Source organism: Scylla paramamosain, chromosome 28 (genome assembly GCF_035594125.1).
Source record: "Scylla paramamosain isolate STU-SP2022 chromosome 28, ASM3559412v1, whole genome shotgun sequence".
NCBI lineage: Eukaryota > Metazoa > Arthropoda > Malacostraca > Decapoda > Portunidae > Scylla > Scylla paramamosain.
The window spans coordinates 106516-124333 of record NC_087178.1 but is presented as its reverse complement, the minus strand read 5'-3'; the positions used below and the strand labels follow the sequence as shown (position 1 = coordinate 124333).

General features: G+C 40.4%; 2 protein-coding genes and 1 long non-coding RNA gene across 3 annotated transcripts in view; 1 reads left to right on the top strand and 2 right to left on the bottom strand.

Moving 5' to 3' along the window:
• Positions 1-439: 439 nt before the first annotated feature.
• On the bottom strand, positions 440-4437 carry LOC135115135 (uncharacterized). Its single transcript, XM_064031635.1, has 7 exons — positions 3760-4437; positions 3222-3363; positions 2913-3057; positions 2631-2802; positions 2378-2477; positions 2012-2143; positions 440-1814 (listed from the first exon to the last, which is right to left on the bottom strand). Exons 1-7 carry the CDS (start codon positions 4435-4437, stop codon positions 1678-1680), a joined length of 1506 nt encoding a protein of 501 aa, XP_063887705.1. The 3' UTR covers positions 440-1677.
• A 1453-nt stretch (positions 4438-5890) lies between these two features.
• LOC135114638 (protein Red-like) lies at positions 5891-14416 on the bottom strand. The gene is made up of 12 exons (XM_064030434.1): positions 14280-14416; positions 13929-13989; positions 12996-13175; positions 11373-11543; positions 10522-10788; positions 9933-10107; positions 9653-9778; positions 9310-9557; positions 7880-8143; positions 7587-7704; positions 7148-7398; positions 5891-6473 (listed from the first exon to the last, which is right to left on the bottom strand). Exons 1-12 carry the CDS (start codon positions 14287-14289, stop codon positions 6446-6448), a joined length of 1899 nt encoding a protein of 632 aa, XP_063886504.1. The 5' UTR covers positions 14290-14416; the 3' UTR covers positions 5891-6445.
• A 975-nt stretch (positions 14417-15391) lies between these two features.
• LOC135114636 (uncharacterized) overlaps positions 15392-17818 on the top strand; it is a 39233-nt gene continuing 36806 nt past the window's right edge. The window contains exon 1 of the long non-coding RNA XR_010275604.1: positions 15392-15593. This is a non-coding gene — a long non-coding RNA (uncharacterized LOC135114636). The remainder of the gene's footprint in view (positions 15594-17818) is intronic.

Genomic DNA, 17818 nt, shown 5'->3' with positions numbered 1-17818 from the left:
ACTAGTGTGATCAGGTTTATATCCCTTAAAAAGATGTTGTCATTGTACATACGCCAACATGTTTCTTGGCTTCAGCTCTTGACTCTTTGACGCACCAAGGATTATTGCCACCTATGGAGGTCTAAGTATTCCCTAAGTCATCTGTAACTCTCTTCTTCCTTGATGAGATTTCATCTGGTTTTCTTTTACGATATACTCGAATACCATGAGCTTGATGTTAAGCTGACCTAATGAAATTCCGTATCGATTGTTTGGTGAAATACTGGTGTATTACTGGTTAACTGGCATTACTAATGTGTACCTTGCGGCGCGCGGCTTTCAAATGATACCTGGCAGGGGCTTACCTGGTAACTCACCTGTGACGGGTACTGGCCATGCCATGGTTATTTCCTAAGTCATCCAAAAGTCATTCTTTTGTTCCGTTATGATCATGATATAACAAATTCCCAGTACATGGTATAAGAGAGACACTGCGACATGCAATGCAGCAGTGAAGCCACAGGACTGCCTTGAACTCACGATCTCTATCTACGCACCGCCCCCAGCATGCTTGCCGCACCCCTGGCCGCACCAACCTGTATACTGCAAAAGTGTCCACCTACCGTAGTACAAATAAGTGTACAAACATGATGCGTAATATATCATATCCATATATCTTAGAGACAATCACACACACACACACACACACACACACACACACACACACACACACACACACACACACACACACACACACACACTAATAAATGCAAATGCAAAAATAAATATCCATGCGTGTATCAGTAATTATATTTACAAGTATAATAGGTTATTTTTCTATTTTTTTTATTTTTATTTTTATTTATTCTTTTTTTTTCATGGAGATTCCATCAGACTACAAGGCTCTCACTTCACTGTCAACAATAAATTACTCTGCAGGCATTCAGTTAATCGAACTTGAATGCAAATGAAAATGCAATGAATAAATTCAATCGTGTAAAGTATAAATAATGGGTATATAAAGCAAAGGGCTGAATGATGAGTAGCTATTCTAAATCGTCATGGTGAAAACATCTACATCCGCTAAAGTGGCCAAACATAAGAACACAAACTTGATATTTGTTGTAACGAAAGCGCAACATTCAATTTCAATAATAGTTGATATTTCCCTGTAACCAAATCAGTATGCTGTATGTGACCTAGAAATAAATAAAGGACATACGAGTATATTAATTTTTTTTATAATGAGCTTTGGAAAGATTTATGCAGTAACGAGAGAGGACACAAAACCAAATGGATATTTTTCCTTACCAGTAAGTTATTGGCAATAATTGAACATTCCAAATTTAAGTCAATAGGACTGTCCTTAAAATAATGTGAAATGCGGAATTTTGAATCAACATGTAATATATCTTTATAACTCAAAAAGCTTTGCTAATTGATCAGATCTACACCGCTAACCCTTTAATCTAAACTGAATGTTTGGAGCACTAATTACGTCTTCTCTCATTATTTCCAAAGTAAATGTACTTTCAAATAAAGTGATAACTGATCAGTCCAATTCAGACACCACTCAAGTTTATCCACTGAAATATTCCTAGCTCTCCTGCTTCTTGACACTTCTAGTACTAATTCATATTACTTGCACTGCAGCTCTTGGGCAGACTAACTTGGTATGGGAATAACTTACTTTGTTTTTCATTGCCGTACGACTTCAAGTTCAGGGGAGGTTCTCTTGAGCGCAGGTTCCAGGGAGACGAGGCTAGTGCCACACGGCTCGCAAAGGAAAGTTTCAAAGCCAGAGTCTCCTTCTTTGTGTTCTATGATGGAGGCTTCTATGTTGAAAGGAAGATAATGATACAGACAATTTAAAGTCATTATGTTACTGTATATATATATATATATATATATATATATATATATATATATATATATATATATATATATATATATATATATATATATATATATATATATATATATACACACACACACCAAATGAAAATTGTTTTAAATAGATAATCACTCTTACCCAAACAGAGAGTGCCCATGCTGGAGGAAGAGTCTGAAAGGTAGAGCAAGTATGAGTTCTCTGAATTTACGCATTCACGCTCCAGGCAAAGTTGACACTGCAGTGGGGACCTTCCAGGTCCTCGGGGACGACCTGTACACGTGAACAAGTAGATCGATAAGTAGACAGGTAGATGAACAGACAAATATATTCATACGAAGATGGATATATATATATATATATATATATATATATATATATATATATATATATATATATATATATATATATATATATATATATATATATATCCACCCTTTCATGTATCTATGCATACACTCATACACAAACATGCAAATTAACGAATATGCATTTCCAGCTGCTCACCATCATCAGAAGGATCCCTGAGGTAGTCCCGCGTGGCTCCCCCGTGGTAGGTGGGCCTCTCCCGCTGCCACAACCAACAATCCGGCTGCATGTCCATCACCTAACCATCACGGGGAGGATGAGAGGAGGAAAGTTGTTAGCACCATCAGATTTAGTGTGTAAGGCACCCGTAAGCTATAAAAATCATCATGCCTATGAGTAATCAAGGCGGCAGAGACGACACACCCATACACATACACACAAGATAACTCACCTGATCACATCCTCGCTTGGAAACAACAGCGCGGCAGTGGATGGCCCAGAAGATGTCATCACGCACTTTGAGCAGAGAATGATATGATCTCCGCCAGCGAGCACCCAACGCCCAAGGAAACACCTCGTACTTCAGTTCCTCCTCGTCTTCCTCCATGTCGTGGGCCAGGTACCTGTGATCATTTGTATTTTAAGGTGATGTAAACACACACACACACACACACACACACGGATATACCTCGGCGTTTCACTACTTCAAGGTAAGTGTGCATTCTTTACTTACAAGGCGGCGAAGAAATATTTCTCAGTGTACTGATCCTTCCTGAGGCAGGCGCGGACGAAATATGTAAACACCATGGCCAGAAGGTACTTGTCGGCATGGCGGTAACAAATGTCCCTCTTCAGGAAATTGTGTATCTTCGGGCTCTCTGAGGGGACGTGATAGTAATGTGCTTAGTGGTTTGGAAAAAAAGGTAAAGGAAGAAAAGTGTGAATGTAAAAGGGGAAACAGAAGAGTGTCTAAGGTGTCAGGAAGGAAATATATTTTCAGTCATTGGCTACGTGTATTTGTGAATAAACCACTCGGTCACACCTGTTAACTGTGCGAACCAGCGGAACTGCTCGTAGGAGACTTGTATGGATCCATGGCCGTCTTCAGCTTTACTTCGTCGGAGGGAAGGAGGACGTATCTTGGGCATCTCTGCCTTTTTACTTACCTGCGATCTGACATCGTCCTGCGGCCAGTGCAGACACATACAACATGAATGCATTACATTACTTCCTTTCCAGTGACACTTGCATAATGTATCTACACTTGGGACAAACATTCATAGCTTTGGCAGTATTGAAGTTGCGAATATAGGTAAGGTAAAACTTCATCCAAACTAGACAGGTTTCCACTAAATCGGCAAGGACAAACAGCTAGATTTTAGGAAATGTAAAGAACTCCACAAAGTATCGAAGCTTATAAAACGATATGCGTTGTTCTGAGTAAAGGGTTAAGTTTTGCGAGAGAGAGAGAGAGAGAGAGAGAGAGAGAGAGAGAGAGAGAGAGAGAGAGAGAGAGAGAGAGATGAGTCAGTCTGATTATTGATCCCAGTGTTTCAATCTCAATAGCACGTGACACTTACCGAAGCTGTGGTGGGAGCTCGGGGAGGCTCAAGGGAAGGCTCCTGGTGGGCTGATAGACTGGGGCCAGGCTTATCTGTCTCCTGCCGAGGACGCTTCAGAGAACTTTCCTGACGGAAGGCTTGTAGTGTAGCCACCGCCGAGGGTTGTCCTTGAGTCGTTGGAGGAATGCTTTCTTTGTCCTTAGAGATGTCTTCTGTAAGAGGTAATTGCTCCTTTTGTTGCTTCAGTTCCTGTTGCTGCTGCTCCTGCTGTTGGTCTTCAGAACGACTCCCAAGAAAGATACTGCTGAAGGACAGACGGAAAGGTAGACGGGACAGGGAAGGTGGCGGGACGGATGGCGAGGATTCCTTCCTCTTGAAGAAGCTTAGAACACCTTGCAGGATGCTTCCAGTGGCGCCAACGGGGACAGTTCCTGGTCTTCCGTCAGGAGAGCCCGATGCAGCGTCACCCTTCTGCTCCCTTCGACGCACTTTAGCAGCGGGCTCTTTGGTGTGGGTGTTGCTGCCTTCCTCCGCAACACACGCCAGATCTTCCTTTGCCACAGACCTAGAGATTGATGCATGTTGAGCATCGTTGACTTCGTGCTTAGATCCTTCTTGTCTGGTCGGGGAGCGTGACTGTAGAGCTCCTATTACTTGCCTGTGTTGGCGGTGAACGTATATAATACCAACCCTCATGATGGTGCAGCAGGGTAGCTCTAGTGGAAAGAAGGGCATAAGGCAAGCGTGAGGCTGCGTGGAGATTGTTCTACAGACTACATGACACACTGGTGTTTTATTGACATTGTTACATAGGAAAGCTATGTAACTCGGGGCAGCCTCACACAAATCCAAAACTGTATGAGACTTTCAAGAGATATAAAAAAGAGGAGGAACGCATGTAAAAGTCATTAAGTATATATAAGCGGAACCGCCACAACGCTCGTTTTATTTTGACAGTTGTTGAGTTTTGGTCGGCAGGACGGAATACCTCACAGCCTGCTCCAAGCTACCTCATTCCTCAAACACATACTCATACCACCTCATACAGAGCTCAAGTCAACGGAACTTGCAACCACATGTTTCCTTTTAACTGCAAACCACGAAAGATCCTCCTCCTCAGAGAGAGAGAGAGATAGAGAGAGAGAGAGAGAGAGTGTTTGTGTGTGTGTGGTCATCTCGCGGCCCGCCGATCAATGCTCGCCACGCACGCACTTTTTTCTCCCAGTCCCCTCACCAATAAGTAAATGCATGTGGTGTTGCCGCGAGCAGGGAGTGCGGGGGTGTAGCGTGTAGGGGACAGGCAATGCTGGATGTAAATCAAGAATACTGTCCTAACATGTTTTGTGAAGACAATTTTTTAATTACCGTGGACATTAACACCTCTTGTCTAATCCCTGCATGATTCCACGAAACGAAGTAAACTGTCATGTACAGAAAGACTGGCTCAGTAATCATGTTGTTGGTGCAGAGCTATTAGGGAGCTTTAGAAAATTAGTTACATTTACGGACGTGTATATGTGGAAATAAAAGTTTTCTGCAGGGACCGCCCCGTGTAGGCCTGATGGCTTCTTGCAACCATTATTTTCTCGTACTATAACCCGATCGTTCCCTTTTGCTTCCAGTTCTGCCTTTCAAAATGATTACTTAAGCGTCCCCTGTAAGAAGTAACTGCTGCCAAACTGTTACCAAATTTGAAAAGGTTAAAATCTGATAAGAATGATTAGAAAACTGTCAATATACCTTATCTTCTTGCATGGAGTGTAAATATGAAAATTATTTAAAACTCGACTCTTCTAAATATTAAATTTTATCATATCAGGGTTGAGATACTATGACTTAAGCAAATAAACAAAGATATGATGTGCTACACTTGCCTTCCTGTAAGTTGTAAAATGACGGCCAAGAATTTACGTAGCAACACCCTATCTGACAGACGGGCGGGCACATAGTCCGTTGCTGACTCGCGCTCTTTTGGTTTGAATTTAATATTACTATTACATCCAAAACTAGTGCATGTATATACATACATATGTACGTTAGTGGGATTTCTAGATACTTATTTTTATTTTGGTCTATTTCCCTAAAAAAAAAAATAAAATAAAATAAAATAAAAAATAAAATAATATAAATAAATAAATACACAATAAAATCAGTAGTTTATAGTATATATTTATTTTTGCCTTCGCTTGTCTCCTTAAAGGTAATAATAAAAATAATAAAAAATCAATAAAATATACTAGATTCACTGGATCAAACATAGCACAAATGTACTAAAGTTAATAAGCGCATAGTACATTGTCCAACGCTTATGTTGTACAGAGCCAACCTGCCTGTTAATTACTTGACAGGACTACCGTTTGAAATTTCTAACTTAAATATGTACTACCAACACTATTGATACAGGGTGCATATTCGTTTTTTTTTTTTTTTTTTACAATCCCCGCCCCCTAAAAAAATAAATAAATAAAATAATAATAATTAATTAATTAATTGATAAAAAAATATACACAAAATTATCATTTCAGTGTTCTATCATCACTCATCTGATTAATACACAGAACTCTACATAGATCTTTAAATAATTTCTTTGCTTTATCTTATGACAATACTTTGTTGAATAAAGTTTGTACTCCCCACCTCAAGAAACAATGCTTTATTCACAATTTTACACAATATTTTTTTTCCCCACACAATCTTAATCACATCAGTAGTCATATCTTGCTGCCTTCTCCCTGAAAAGAATAAACAAATATATTTTACATTAATTTTAATGTGGTAATAGTATACATTCATATTAGATGTTCACTAGAAGTTTTTATTTATTTATTTATTCTTTAATTCATGATGCAGCATTTATTGTACAGTGGTGGGAAAGAGTAAGGGGTTGCATACTACTTTGTTTAAAGTACTGAGGAATGTTTGAATATCATGGCACTCATATTTCATTGTACCTGTTTCTTCAAGTTTCTGTCCCTATGACAAGAACAATAATTCTCAAGTCCCATCATGATCGGGTATGGCCAAGCATGCTTTGTTTGGTCAACTGATAAGCCCACTTAATTTTCTGAATACTTTTATATGGCCACCCATGAAAGCTATAATCAGTCACAAGACAGTTGTATTACTCTGCTCTGTATTCTAAAATGCCCTTTTCATTCATCAGGATAGTTTTCACAGTTCACAGAGATGATCAGTCAGGTTCTCATGGGTGATTTTACAACTGAGAATACAGAATACTTGTTGAACTGTTACTAAAATCATGCACATTCCCTTGAAAACTCCAATAACTTCCTCTAGATCCAGTGAGAAGTTGTCAAGCTAATATGTAGGAACATTTAAGAATACAGGCCTGATTGAATATCTAAACTCATTTATAGAAGAAACAACAGTCCAGATCAACACTCACGGTCCTCCTCCACCACCATCAGTGTCCTTGCGGCGCTTCAGGATCTGCTGAATTTGCTGCCATTCTCTGTTGAGCTCAGCATTGCGGTCCTTCTCTTTGTTCCCCCCAATGCGGCGAGTCTTCCTGCCATCAGCCATCTTCACACCGTACTGGAAGGCAGCCTTGGGCATGGCCTCCCGCTGGTTCATGTAGTCACTGTACTCCTCCTGGGTGTCAAAGTCCCAGCGACCCACAGGACCCTTTTTGTTGCCCTGAGCAGAGAGGAAGGAACACGTGGAGTCATTTCTATATTACGGATGGAAATGCACCACGTGATTACTTCTCTATCTGATGCTTTACTTAGTCCAAGAGCATCTTCAAAGAGACTGGGCATGGCATGGGAGATTTCATGTCTTATCTAAACCAAACTCTTCTTTGACAATCCCAGCAAGCAACTTACCATGTCCATCTTGGTGTAGTCAGCCTCATCGTCTGAATCATCAATAGCATCCTGCATCTCTGCCATGCCTGGGTAGCATTCTGTGTAGTAGTCATTCCCTGCCAGGAGACTGTTGACTCTGTAGAAGAAAGATTCAACTTTCAGAATTACCTATTAATTCTATAACTTAGGTTTCCTCTATACTCTATTGTCATATGCTTTGGCTTTTGTGGAAAGATTTACGGGTGCTGCTTATAATGCTAACAATGGTGAGATGAAAACCAAAGGATATCAACCACTGGTCCTTGACTCACGGCTTCGGGTTCTGCTGGGCATGCTGGGTTGCCATTTGCGGCGGCTGTTGAGGCTGCTGCTGCTGCTGCTGTTGGGGTATCTGTGTTGCTGGCTGGGTAAGCTGAGAAACCTGCTTGTCTACCTTGATGTCATTGGCAGTGGGCCACTGTGCCTGCAGCCTCTCCTCAGCTGCACGCATCTCATTCTTCACCTCCTCATGGGCAGAGCGACTGAAGTATGAACGGGGTTTCCTCTCCCTGTCATGCTCTCTGTCACGGTCATGCCTGTTGAGTTGACAAGACAAAGTGTTACATTCGTTTGTTATCAATACAGGGGAATCTAGGCTACCGAATGTCTCCCTTTCCGAACAACTCGGTTTTCGAACAAAAATTTGGTTCTCAAACAGAGTTAATTGTTTTTAAATACTACAAGACGTAGCAAAAGCTGCCATTTATTACTAATTTATAGTTTCTATAAATATTTCCTTCATTGTTATATATTTGAAGGAGAGACATAGAGAGTAAGACAATAATTCAATCTTTGAAATGAGTTAAATGTGATCCCACTGAAAAACCTTGATGTAAACAAACAAGGTTCAGTGTTCAGGAGTAATCCCAAGCTTCCTGTGGCTCTCTCTATCACCCACAATGCCATCACTACTGCACAACTGCATTTTCACAGTAGCTTTTCCCAGCAGCAAGATATCTAAGTGTTATGATCACCTTCATTTTGGTGGTGAGTGGGTTGCTTTTCTCTGTGTCACTCTGTAAGGCTTCCTTCAACTGATCAGTAACAAAGAGAATGCCTGCATGGTCTAAACAATATGTTTTGATGAGTTCTGTGTCACTAAGTTCATTTAATACATCCTTTCTGGATAAATAAGATTCTAAGCTAGAGATGCTGTGGAGCGGCCATCTTAGCTGTGGGAGCGTTGGTCATTACCTGCAAATACATGGTGGACGAGTGTCTGAGAATGTATTAATCTATTTTACATTGATTCATATGGGGAAAATAGTTTCGGTTTTCATACAGCATTCAGGAACGAATTAAGTTTAAAAACTGAGGTACCATTGTATTTGGAATAATTACGAGCATTTCAATATTTATGAAAAGAAACTAATGACATCTAATACTACTTTTAGTTTTCCTTGAGATATGTCATTCCCAATCTTTGACAGCTAATTTCTCATCTTTTTTATTTTTGGTTTTACATCTGATTTCCTTAGTGTATCAGGGCTAGGATGGTGCCTCCGAACAAAGGACTTTAGATATGACATTTGGGAACTGTTACCCTGAGAGGATGCTCTTCCTGCCCTTGAACCCATATGCCCAGGGTTCGAACCCATATGCCCTGAGGAACCCTCGGGCCCCAAAGCAGGCATGGTCCCACTGTACCATGCCGGCCCCTAATCTCTGAAAGCTAAAATGTGGCAAATGTCACACCACTCACCTGTCCCGGTCTCGATCACGATCCCTGTCACGGTCTCGGCGATCCTTGTCCCTGTCCCTCTCTCGGTCTCCTCTTTCCTTGTCTCTGTCACGACGGTCTCGCTCACGGTCTCGGTCTCGGTCTCTACCCCTGTCCCGGTCTCTGTCTCTATCTCCACGTTCCTTCTCCCGCTCACTGGCCTTGCCCACTGATGGCACGTACTCCCCGATGTCTCCATAGATACTGTCGTCAGCTGCTGCTCGGTTGGCCTGCAAATGGTTTGATCAAATTTGATGGGGTGATGCTCAGATCTTTTTTGGGTTTAATATGGCAAGCAGACTACTGAGGACAATGGTGAAATTACTGATTCATTCTTCCCCTTGTCCTTCTTCTTTTGTTTCTTGTTGGCTCGTCCAGTGCGAAGGTAAGACAGAATCTGTGTCAGCTTTTGGATAACGATGTCATTGGTGGTGAAGGTTGCTTGCATGTTCTGAGGAAGACATAAGGAAAAGAAATACATTACACAGTGAAATCAAATGTTTTTTTATGAAAATAGCCATCTTAGTAATGATAATATAAATGTCACTAAAAACAGAGGAACCTTCCAGGAGATCCTAGGAAAGATAATTCAGGCCTACAGTTACCTCAATCCCCTGGAGGTCAGCCTTAGAGCGAATAACAGTTGTGGGGATGTCACTCTCTGCTACATCGTCATCCAAATCAATAGCGTATGCCATGCGGCCCGTCAGGAAAAGGTCATTAAACTCTGCTGGCTTGGTATTGAAGATACTGCCAAAGATGCGCCGCCCCATGTTGGTCCTGCAGAGTTAGATGGTAGTAATAACTTGTGCAGCATTAGTGGAGTGAAAATAGAACAGAAAGAAGTGAGAGAGAGAGGGACAATTAGTGTGAAAAAATATGCTTGTAGGTTTTTGTGAGTGTGTGTGTATGAAGGTGTTTCATCTCGGTTGCCTATCCCTAACATATGACACTGACCTGGAGGGAAAAAAAAAAAAAAAAAAAAAAGCACCAAAACCACAAAATGCCTGACTTCTGATCTCTCTCTAAAATTTCTGACTGGAGCAGAGCAAACTTAGTGTTGGCCCCCAAAACTCAATTACTCCATCTATCAATTTGACACAACCTTCCAGATAACCTTCCAGATAAAAAAATGAATCAAACAACCTCAACTTGAAAATAAAGACCCTCTCACTTCATACAAATAAAACTTACTTGAACACAAGTTCATCATCTTCCTGTGGCACTGGGGCAACTGTAGGAGGGGGAGGAGGAGGAGGTGGCTTCTTCTCCTTGGGGACGTCTGGGGCAGACCGATCCATCTCTATCTTGAGCTCAGACTCCTTCAGTTGGATCTCTGAGCGCACCTTCTGCAGCAGGGCATAATCCAGACCCTTCACCAAGTGAGTGTGCTCCATGTCACCACCCAAGAATTTGGACTCCTGGATCATCTGCTTACGACGTTCAGCAGCATCAAGGCCCCTATACAATACAGAAAAAAAAGATGTCACAAAGGAACTGACTCAAATTGCATCCTAAATTATTATAATTTATATCACATGACACTTTTTTTTATGCAAGAGGAAAAAAGGCCTACTTAAGTGCCAACACCCATAAAGCAGCTGAAAGAAATCAGATGACAGAGGATAAGTGTCTTGAAACCTCCCTCTTTAAAGAATATCAGATGACAGAGGATAAGTGTCTTGAAACCTCCCTCTTTAAAGAGTTCAAGTCATAAGAAGAAGGAAATACAGAAGCAGGCAGGGAGTTCCAGAGTTTACCAGAGAAAGGGATGAATGATTGAGAATAATGGTTAACTCTTGTATTAGAGAGGTGGACATAATAGGGGTGAGAGAAGAAAGTCTTGTGCAATGAGGCCATGGGAAGAGGGGAGGTATGGAATTATCAAGATCAGAAGAGCAATTAGCGTGAAAATAGCAGTAGAAGACAGCAAGAGATGCAAAACTGAATTGATGAAAGAGTGGATGAAGACAGTCAGTTATATGGCAAATTATCAATGATTATAATACTAGTGAAAATTTATTCAGGCATTCAAAATGACATACGACTTGAGGTCAGGAGCCACAGCCCGGTAGCCACCCATGCCAGCCTGGGAGGGGTCCTCAGCTTGGTAATCTGGGTTCTTGCCTTCCCGACGTTCCTTGGCTCGGTCTCGATACTTCTCAGCAAGCTCAGCCATTTTCTCCTCCTCCTCCTTCTTAATTTTTGCATAGTAACTGAAAATAAAGAGTATTTTGAAGCATACATCATTGACTCTTGGTGCAGATGACAATGCAGAAACAATATTTTGAAATGTGCATTAATAAACTGCTTAGTAGGCACAAAGACTAGGCAAACATACAGTGCTTGGGTGACATATTTTCACAAACACTGCTGAGCTTCATATCCACATCAACCTTAACCCTTTCCTTCCGGCAATCGTATATATACGATTGCAAAAATGCGTCCGTAGCGACGGCGATCATACCGGTAATCAAGAATTTTCGCGCCTCAATTTTGAGGTCCAAGCGCGGTTTCTCGAGTCAGATGGTGTGAGTGGAAGTGTCTGGCATGTTTCCACATGTAGTGTTGTCACTAGCTCTGGAAATTTAGCAGTAACTAAGCTATTTTCCTTTTCTCCGGGCGACACTTGGCAACCCCAGCGACCCGCCGGGTGAAAAGCACCATGATAAGTGTGAAGTGATAAGAGCCAAGGATCTCAGATCATAACTCACCATGGAGCAGGACACAACATATGTATTTAGCAGTGATTCTGAGTTTGAAGACAGTGACAGTGAATATTTAGAAGATGAAGAAAGCGAAGACATTAGTGAGGACTCGGAAAATGATTTACAGGATCCACCTGTTTTATCAGAACAGAGAGATGATACCTATCATTCTTTCATGGTAATTTTTCATTATCTTCGATTTTATAATAAAATGGTAGAAGGTAACTTGTCAGAGAGAGAGAGAGAGAGAGAGAGAGAGAGAGAGAGAGAGAGAGAGAGATAATGTTATTTGCCTGAAACTTGATATGAAAAGGGATGAAATCTCTCTCTCTCTCTCTCTCATTGGAAGTGTACAATTTCCCCTCCAAGATGAGAGAGAGAGAGAGAGAGAGAGAGAGAGAGAGAGAGAGAGAGAGAGAGAGAGAGAGAGAGAGAGAGTGAGAGAGAGAGAGAGAGAGAGAGAGAGAGAGAGAGAGAGAGAGAGAGAGAGAGCGAGAGAGAGAGAGAGAGAGAGAGAGAGAGAGAGAGAGAGAGAGAGAGAGAGAGAGAGAGAGAGAGAGAGAGGGAGAGAGAGAGAGAGAGAGAGAGAGAGAGAGAGCGTGCGCGCGGCGTCATCACTCTCCGGGCTGTTTCTGGATGACGGATCACACAGCAGGAGGAGGAGGAATCTTTTATAAGGCATAAACTCAACTTTGAGAGGTCACATCGAGCTACAAAGTATATCATTGTATTCAGAATAACAAAGAGAAAATAATTATTAGTATTCAAACAATTTTCTGACAATTTCAAGGTTTACCATTTTTAGCCGTCATACAAAACGGTAAAATAATTTAAGCACCGGAAAGAAAGGGTTAAAAAGGACCTTCATATTTTAATAAAACACTGAGATTAATTATCTCATGTAGTATTCATCCTTTGCTAAGAAGCTGTGCCCATCACACAGGGCACAACCATACATACCTTTTTTTCTTCTTCCTCTCAGCGGCTCGAGCATCATCCTTATTCTCCCGGCGTTGTGTGGGTGGCTCAGTACCTGGTGTCTTGGTCCCTGTGGAGGCAACAGTTTCCTTCTGGCTGCCAGCCGGGGCACGAGGCGTCATCAGCAGCTTACGGAAGTCTGCATTGGTCAGTCGCTGCGGCCTGCAAAGGGCGAGTGTTGTACAATGCTCAGCCATGGCAGTTCAAAACAAAACATAATACACCCAAAGTGTACAGGGTCAGAGGCAGGAGAAGGATACTGGCCAGCCTACTCCACACACTAAGGTGCTGGAATATATAACACAAGCAGCTACTGCCTACACTCTATGAGTATGGCACACTTGAAACCTTAAAACTCCAAAGCTACGAGAGGCATACACAAAGAAACAAAGGAAACCTTGTCCAATGAAACTGGAATCTCAAAAATAGAAAATATTTTTATTTATTCAATTTCCTACAGTATAAATATTGGTACTATTATACAAGTGCACCCATCTCATGGCAAAGAAAAAAAAGTTTTCTGTTAAGTACTTGGGTCATACGACACAGTGTTGTGAATCTTTACTGCTGCAAATTGTTCATTCCTAAGATATTAATTTCTATGAAATTTTCTATTTAAGGTAGGTTAGGTTTAATTAGTTTAGGGTGGGTTACGTTTGCTTAATGTTTTTTCTTATGAATTCCTACTTGTTTATGTGTGTGTGTGTGTGTGTGTGTGTGTAGGGGCTATATAAGAAAAAACTTGATTTGAGGCGGAAACAGTTACTAGATTCATTCAAAGTACAAAAAAAGCACCATAAAAATGTTGTTTCATCTGAAAAAGTTAGACGGGTGCACGTATATAAATTTATCCAAATATTTATGGTTTATATTGAGGTAGTGATAATGAGGCCAAAACAGAATCTGTGTACTGACCTGTCATCCATCAGGGCCTCCCCGGGGGGAGCCAAGGGGTTGGAGAATACCTCCTCGCCACCTGCAAATAGGAAGACATTTAGCACACACACACATTACTGACACCCTCGGTTTTACAATGTGTGGGAATTTCTCTCAATAAAAGAACACAAGATGAACTTCACATAAAGAAAAGACCATATACTGGCTAACACTTAGTGAGTACAAAAGATGAACGTCAGATAAAAACAGAAGAAAAAGGGCTTTATAATGGCTAATATTACGTGGAAATATCACTCTCTCAGTCTCAATAAAGGATAAACGTCAGATAAAAAAAGTGTTAGGGACATTACAATCCCTGTACAGACTCACCCGTGGGCATGTTGAAGGCTGTATGGGCTGCTAGTTGCTAGTAAAGGCTTTTCGCTGCCTTACCACCTCAGCCTGCGACTCCCAGCCAACAGATGTAAACACGGTCTCAATATTTCCGGATTGCAGACTCGAGATTTCAGGACAAAATAGCGAAAAAAAAAAGAAAGAAACAGTAAATATAAGTAAAAATTCTGTAGACACAAATATTAATATATATATATATATATATATATATATATATATATATATATATATATATATATATATATATATATATATATATATATATATATATATATATGTATATATATTATGTAACGTAGGGCGCGGAAGAGGAGACGGAACAAGATATGCATTACATTTTCCCTTAAAATGTGATTGCGAATGTTAAAATATCAATATTTATGAATGCAGCTGCGGTTGCGGATTTATTTCATCTCCATATATGCGGTTGCGGATACTTCTTTACACATCACAGTAATACATAAAAGTGCACCGTATCTGCGGCACGAAGTACCACGTGGAAAGATCGAGAGAAAAGGAAAACAGAAAAACAAGAACAAATAGTTAATAAAATAGCTAAAAAAAAAAAAATAAATAAATAAAAAGTATGATATAATGCTTCACTCACTTATCACACTTCCTGCTTATATCTATTTTTTTTTTTTTCACCGTACTCTCATCCTCCATCATCCTTCCTCCACAAGTACTCTCCTTCCCAAACTCCCGTCCTCCCACTATTTCACAATATATACATCCCTCTTTCCCCACTTCTTTTCCTTACCCTTTGTCTTTCGTCTTATTTCAAATCTCCTTCCCAGTCATATCCTTTCCCCTTATCTGTTCAAGAAAAGGTTTGTACATATATATACAAGAGAATGTTACTTCGCTCTATCCTCCTCACTCATTCTTATATATATATATATATATATATATATATATATATATATATATATATATATATATATATATATATATATATATATATATATATATATATATATATATATATATATATATATATATATATACGATAATTTTACCAGAAGTACAATAATTTCAACCTGTGTAGTACGATAACATGGCCAAAACAATCTGGCAACGCTGGACTCGCGGGCTAAGGAAAAGTGCTGTGAGGGCAGGGGGCGTTGGTGGTAGTGGTGGTGACGCTGGGGAGGCAGGGATTGGTGTTACATTGCTTTGGTGGGCACTGGTCAGTCTTGCCACACACTCTCCTGATAGTGTTCAGTGTTTGCATATTCCCGGCAGCTTCTTCCTCCATCAAGCAGCACCAGAGAGACACAGCTACTTAAGGTGAGTAGTGTTGGCAGCCTCCTCCTGTCAGCCTTACCGCCCTCACCGTAACAGTAACACACTCCTCCCCCGGACTTCCTGTCAGTTTATTCGTTATTTAGGTGTTTTTGAGATTATTTATTATTTATTTAGGGTTTCCTCGCATCTGAGTCTGAAAATTTAGCTAAATATTGAAGGGAGATCTGTGTAAACAAACAGATAGAGGTTAGGGCGTCCTTATTATGAGCTTTTATCTGCTTCATCTCTTATTTATTGTAAGCCTAACACGTCACAAAGTGGAACCACATGACTAGGCTTTCATATCCGCTAGCTAGATATATCCGCCATTGCCTCATTTAGTTACGATGGAAGGATAACAGGCAAAATAGCGGCTGTCCTCTCCACTGCTAAGGGCCGCCATGATGGCTGGCTACCTGTTTCAACCTGTGCCAACCTGTTGGTTCCAATATTTTTTTGGTAATATTCTTAACTTCTTTATTCTGCTCGTATAGCATGTTTGTATATAGCATGTGTCTGGAGGTGTTTAGGGGGTGTGCACACACACACCTCTCTCTCTCTCTCTCTCTCTCTCTCTCTCTCTCTCTCTCTCTCTCTCTCTCCTCTCTCTCTCTCTCTCTCTCTCTCTCTCCTCTCCTCTCTCTCTCTCTCTCTCTCTCTTCTCTCTCTCTCTCTCTCTCTCTATATATATATATATATATATATATATATTATATATATATATATATATATAATATATAATATATATATATATAATATATAACCTAAATTCTGTATTTGGAAAGTGGCAGTTTTGCATAATATTTGGAATAATTACATATGTACGATAATTTTACCAGAAGTACAATAATTTCAACCTGTGTAGTACGATAATATGACCAAAGCAATCTGGCAACGCTGCCGCGAAGTTGCTATGCGTTAGTGTGTGTGTTGTGAGCAGGCGTAGGGATGCTGTGTGACTGTGGCTGTGGGCGCGGATAATTGAAGCGGACCAAAGTAAGCGAGTTTTGATGAAATATTTGACATGTTGCATCATGGAATTACTGTTACCTGTTTTTTCATCACACACCTCTCTCTCTCTCTCTCTCTCTCTCTCTCTCTCTCTCTCTCTCTCTCTCTCTCTCTCTCTCTCTCTCTCTCTCTCTCTCTCTCTCTCTCTCTCTCTCTCTCTCTCTCTATATATATATATATATATATATATATATATAAACATAAATTCTGTTGTATTTGGAAAGTGGCAGTTTTGCATAATATTTGGAATAATTACATCTATACGATAATTTTACCAGAAGTACAATAATTTCAACCTGTGTAGTACGATAATATGGCCAAAACAATCTAGCAACGCTGGCTCGTGCGCGGTGTCTATTTTCCACCGAGCGCAGGCGAGGGAGGTTGTGCCGTTTGCAGTCATTTGTGTGTGTGTGTGTGTGTGTGTGTGTATAATATCTTGCTTCATATACTAATTACTATATTTACTAACTAATAATAATAATCTTTCGTTCTTATTGGTTTATTCTACAACTTCATCACATATGAACCAATCATGGGTCGCGAAGGAATGAAATGTTCCAAATAGGGTCGCTCATGAAAAAGTTTGAGAACCACTGTTTTAGATCATTATTAGAACCCAATATCTTGCATTTTAAAAACTTTAATATTTGCTAGTAGCGTACGTACCAATCCTGTTGGGAGATATAAACATGTATCTGGCATATGGGGTCGGCAGTGACAGTGAGAGACTACGGGGGTAATATTGTTCATAAGAATGTTAAAAGGTGCAATTTTAATTGGATGGAAGTGTCTTACCTCAGGGAGTAACGGCATCACACTGTAAAGAACGCAGTGAAGCTTGCCCGTGTCACCGGGTTTGGCGCGTAACCGACCGCGTGTTTTGGTACAGGCAATGCGTGGTGCATGGTCACTGGCAAATTCTTCCTGACTGGTGTCATTTTATTTGAATTACCGGTATGACTTATTATATATTGTTATCTTGAAAGAAAGAGCTGTTTTGTGGTGTAGTACCAATCATCACTTTGTTTACATGTGCGAAGATGTCGGGTTTGAATTTAGAGCCTTTGTTGCCATAGACTTACCACTAACCACTGCCTCAATGCTGAACCTTGGCGTCATAGGACGCAGGGTTATTTCTTTGATTTTTTTTTTTTTAGAAAAGGTGCGTCTTATGAGCCGTCGAATACGGTAATTCTCATCTTTATAAGGATATG

Bases quoted from the DNA above. Each gene is read 5' to 3' on its own strand.
- LOC135115135 (XM_064031635.1), bottom strand. From the start codon at position 4,437: ATGAGGGTTGGTATTATATACGTTCACCGCCAACACAGGCAAGTAATA. The intron at 2,803-2,912 runs GTAAGTAAAGAA...AAATGATCACAG, and splicing joins AAATATTTCTTCGCCGCCTT to GTACCTGGCCCACGACATGG. The intron at 2,144-2,377 runs GTGAGCAGCTGG...TCACGTGTACAG, and splicing joins CAGGGATCCTTCTGATGATG to GTCGTCCCCGAGGACCTGGA.
- LOC135114638 (XM_064030434.1), bottom strand. The intron at 10,789-11,372 runs GTATGTCATTTT...TGTATTGTATAG, and splicing joins GTGGCTCCTGACCTCAAGTC to GGGCCTTGATGCTGCTGAAC. The intron at 7,399-7,586 runs GTAAGTTGCTTG...CTCTCTGCTCAG, and splicing joins ACTACACCAAGATGGACATG to GGCAACAAAAAGGGTCCTGT.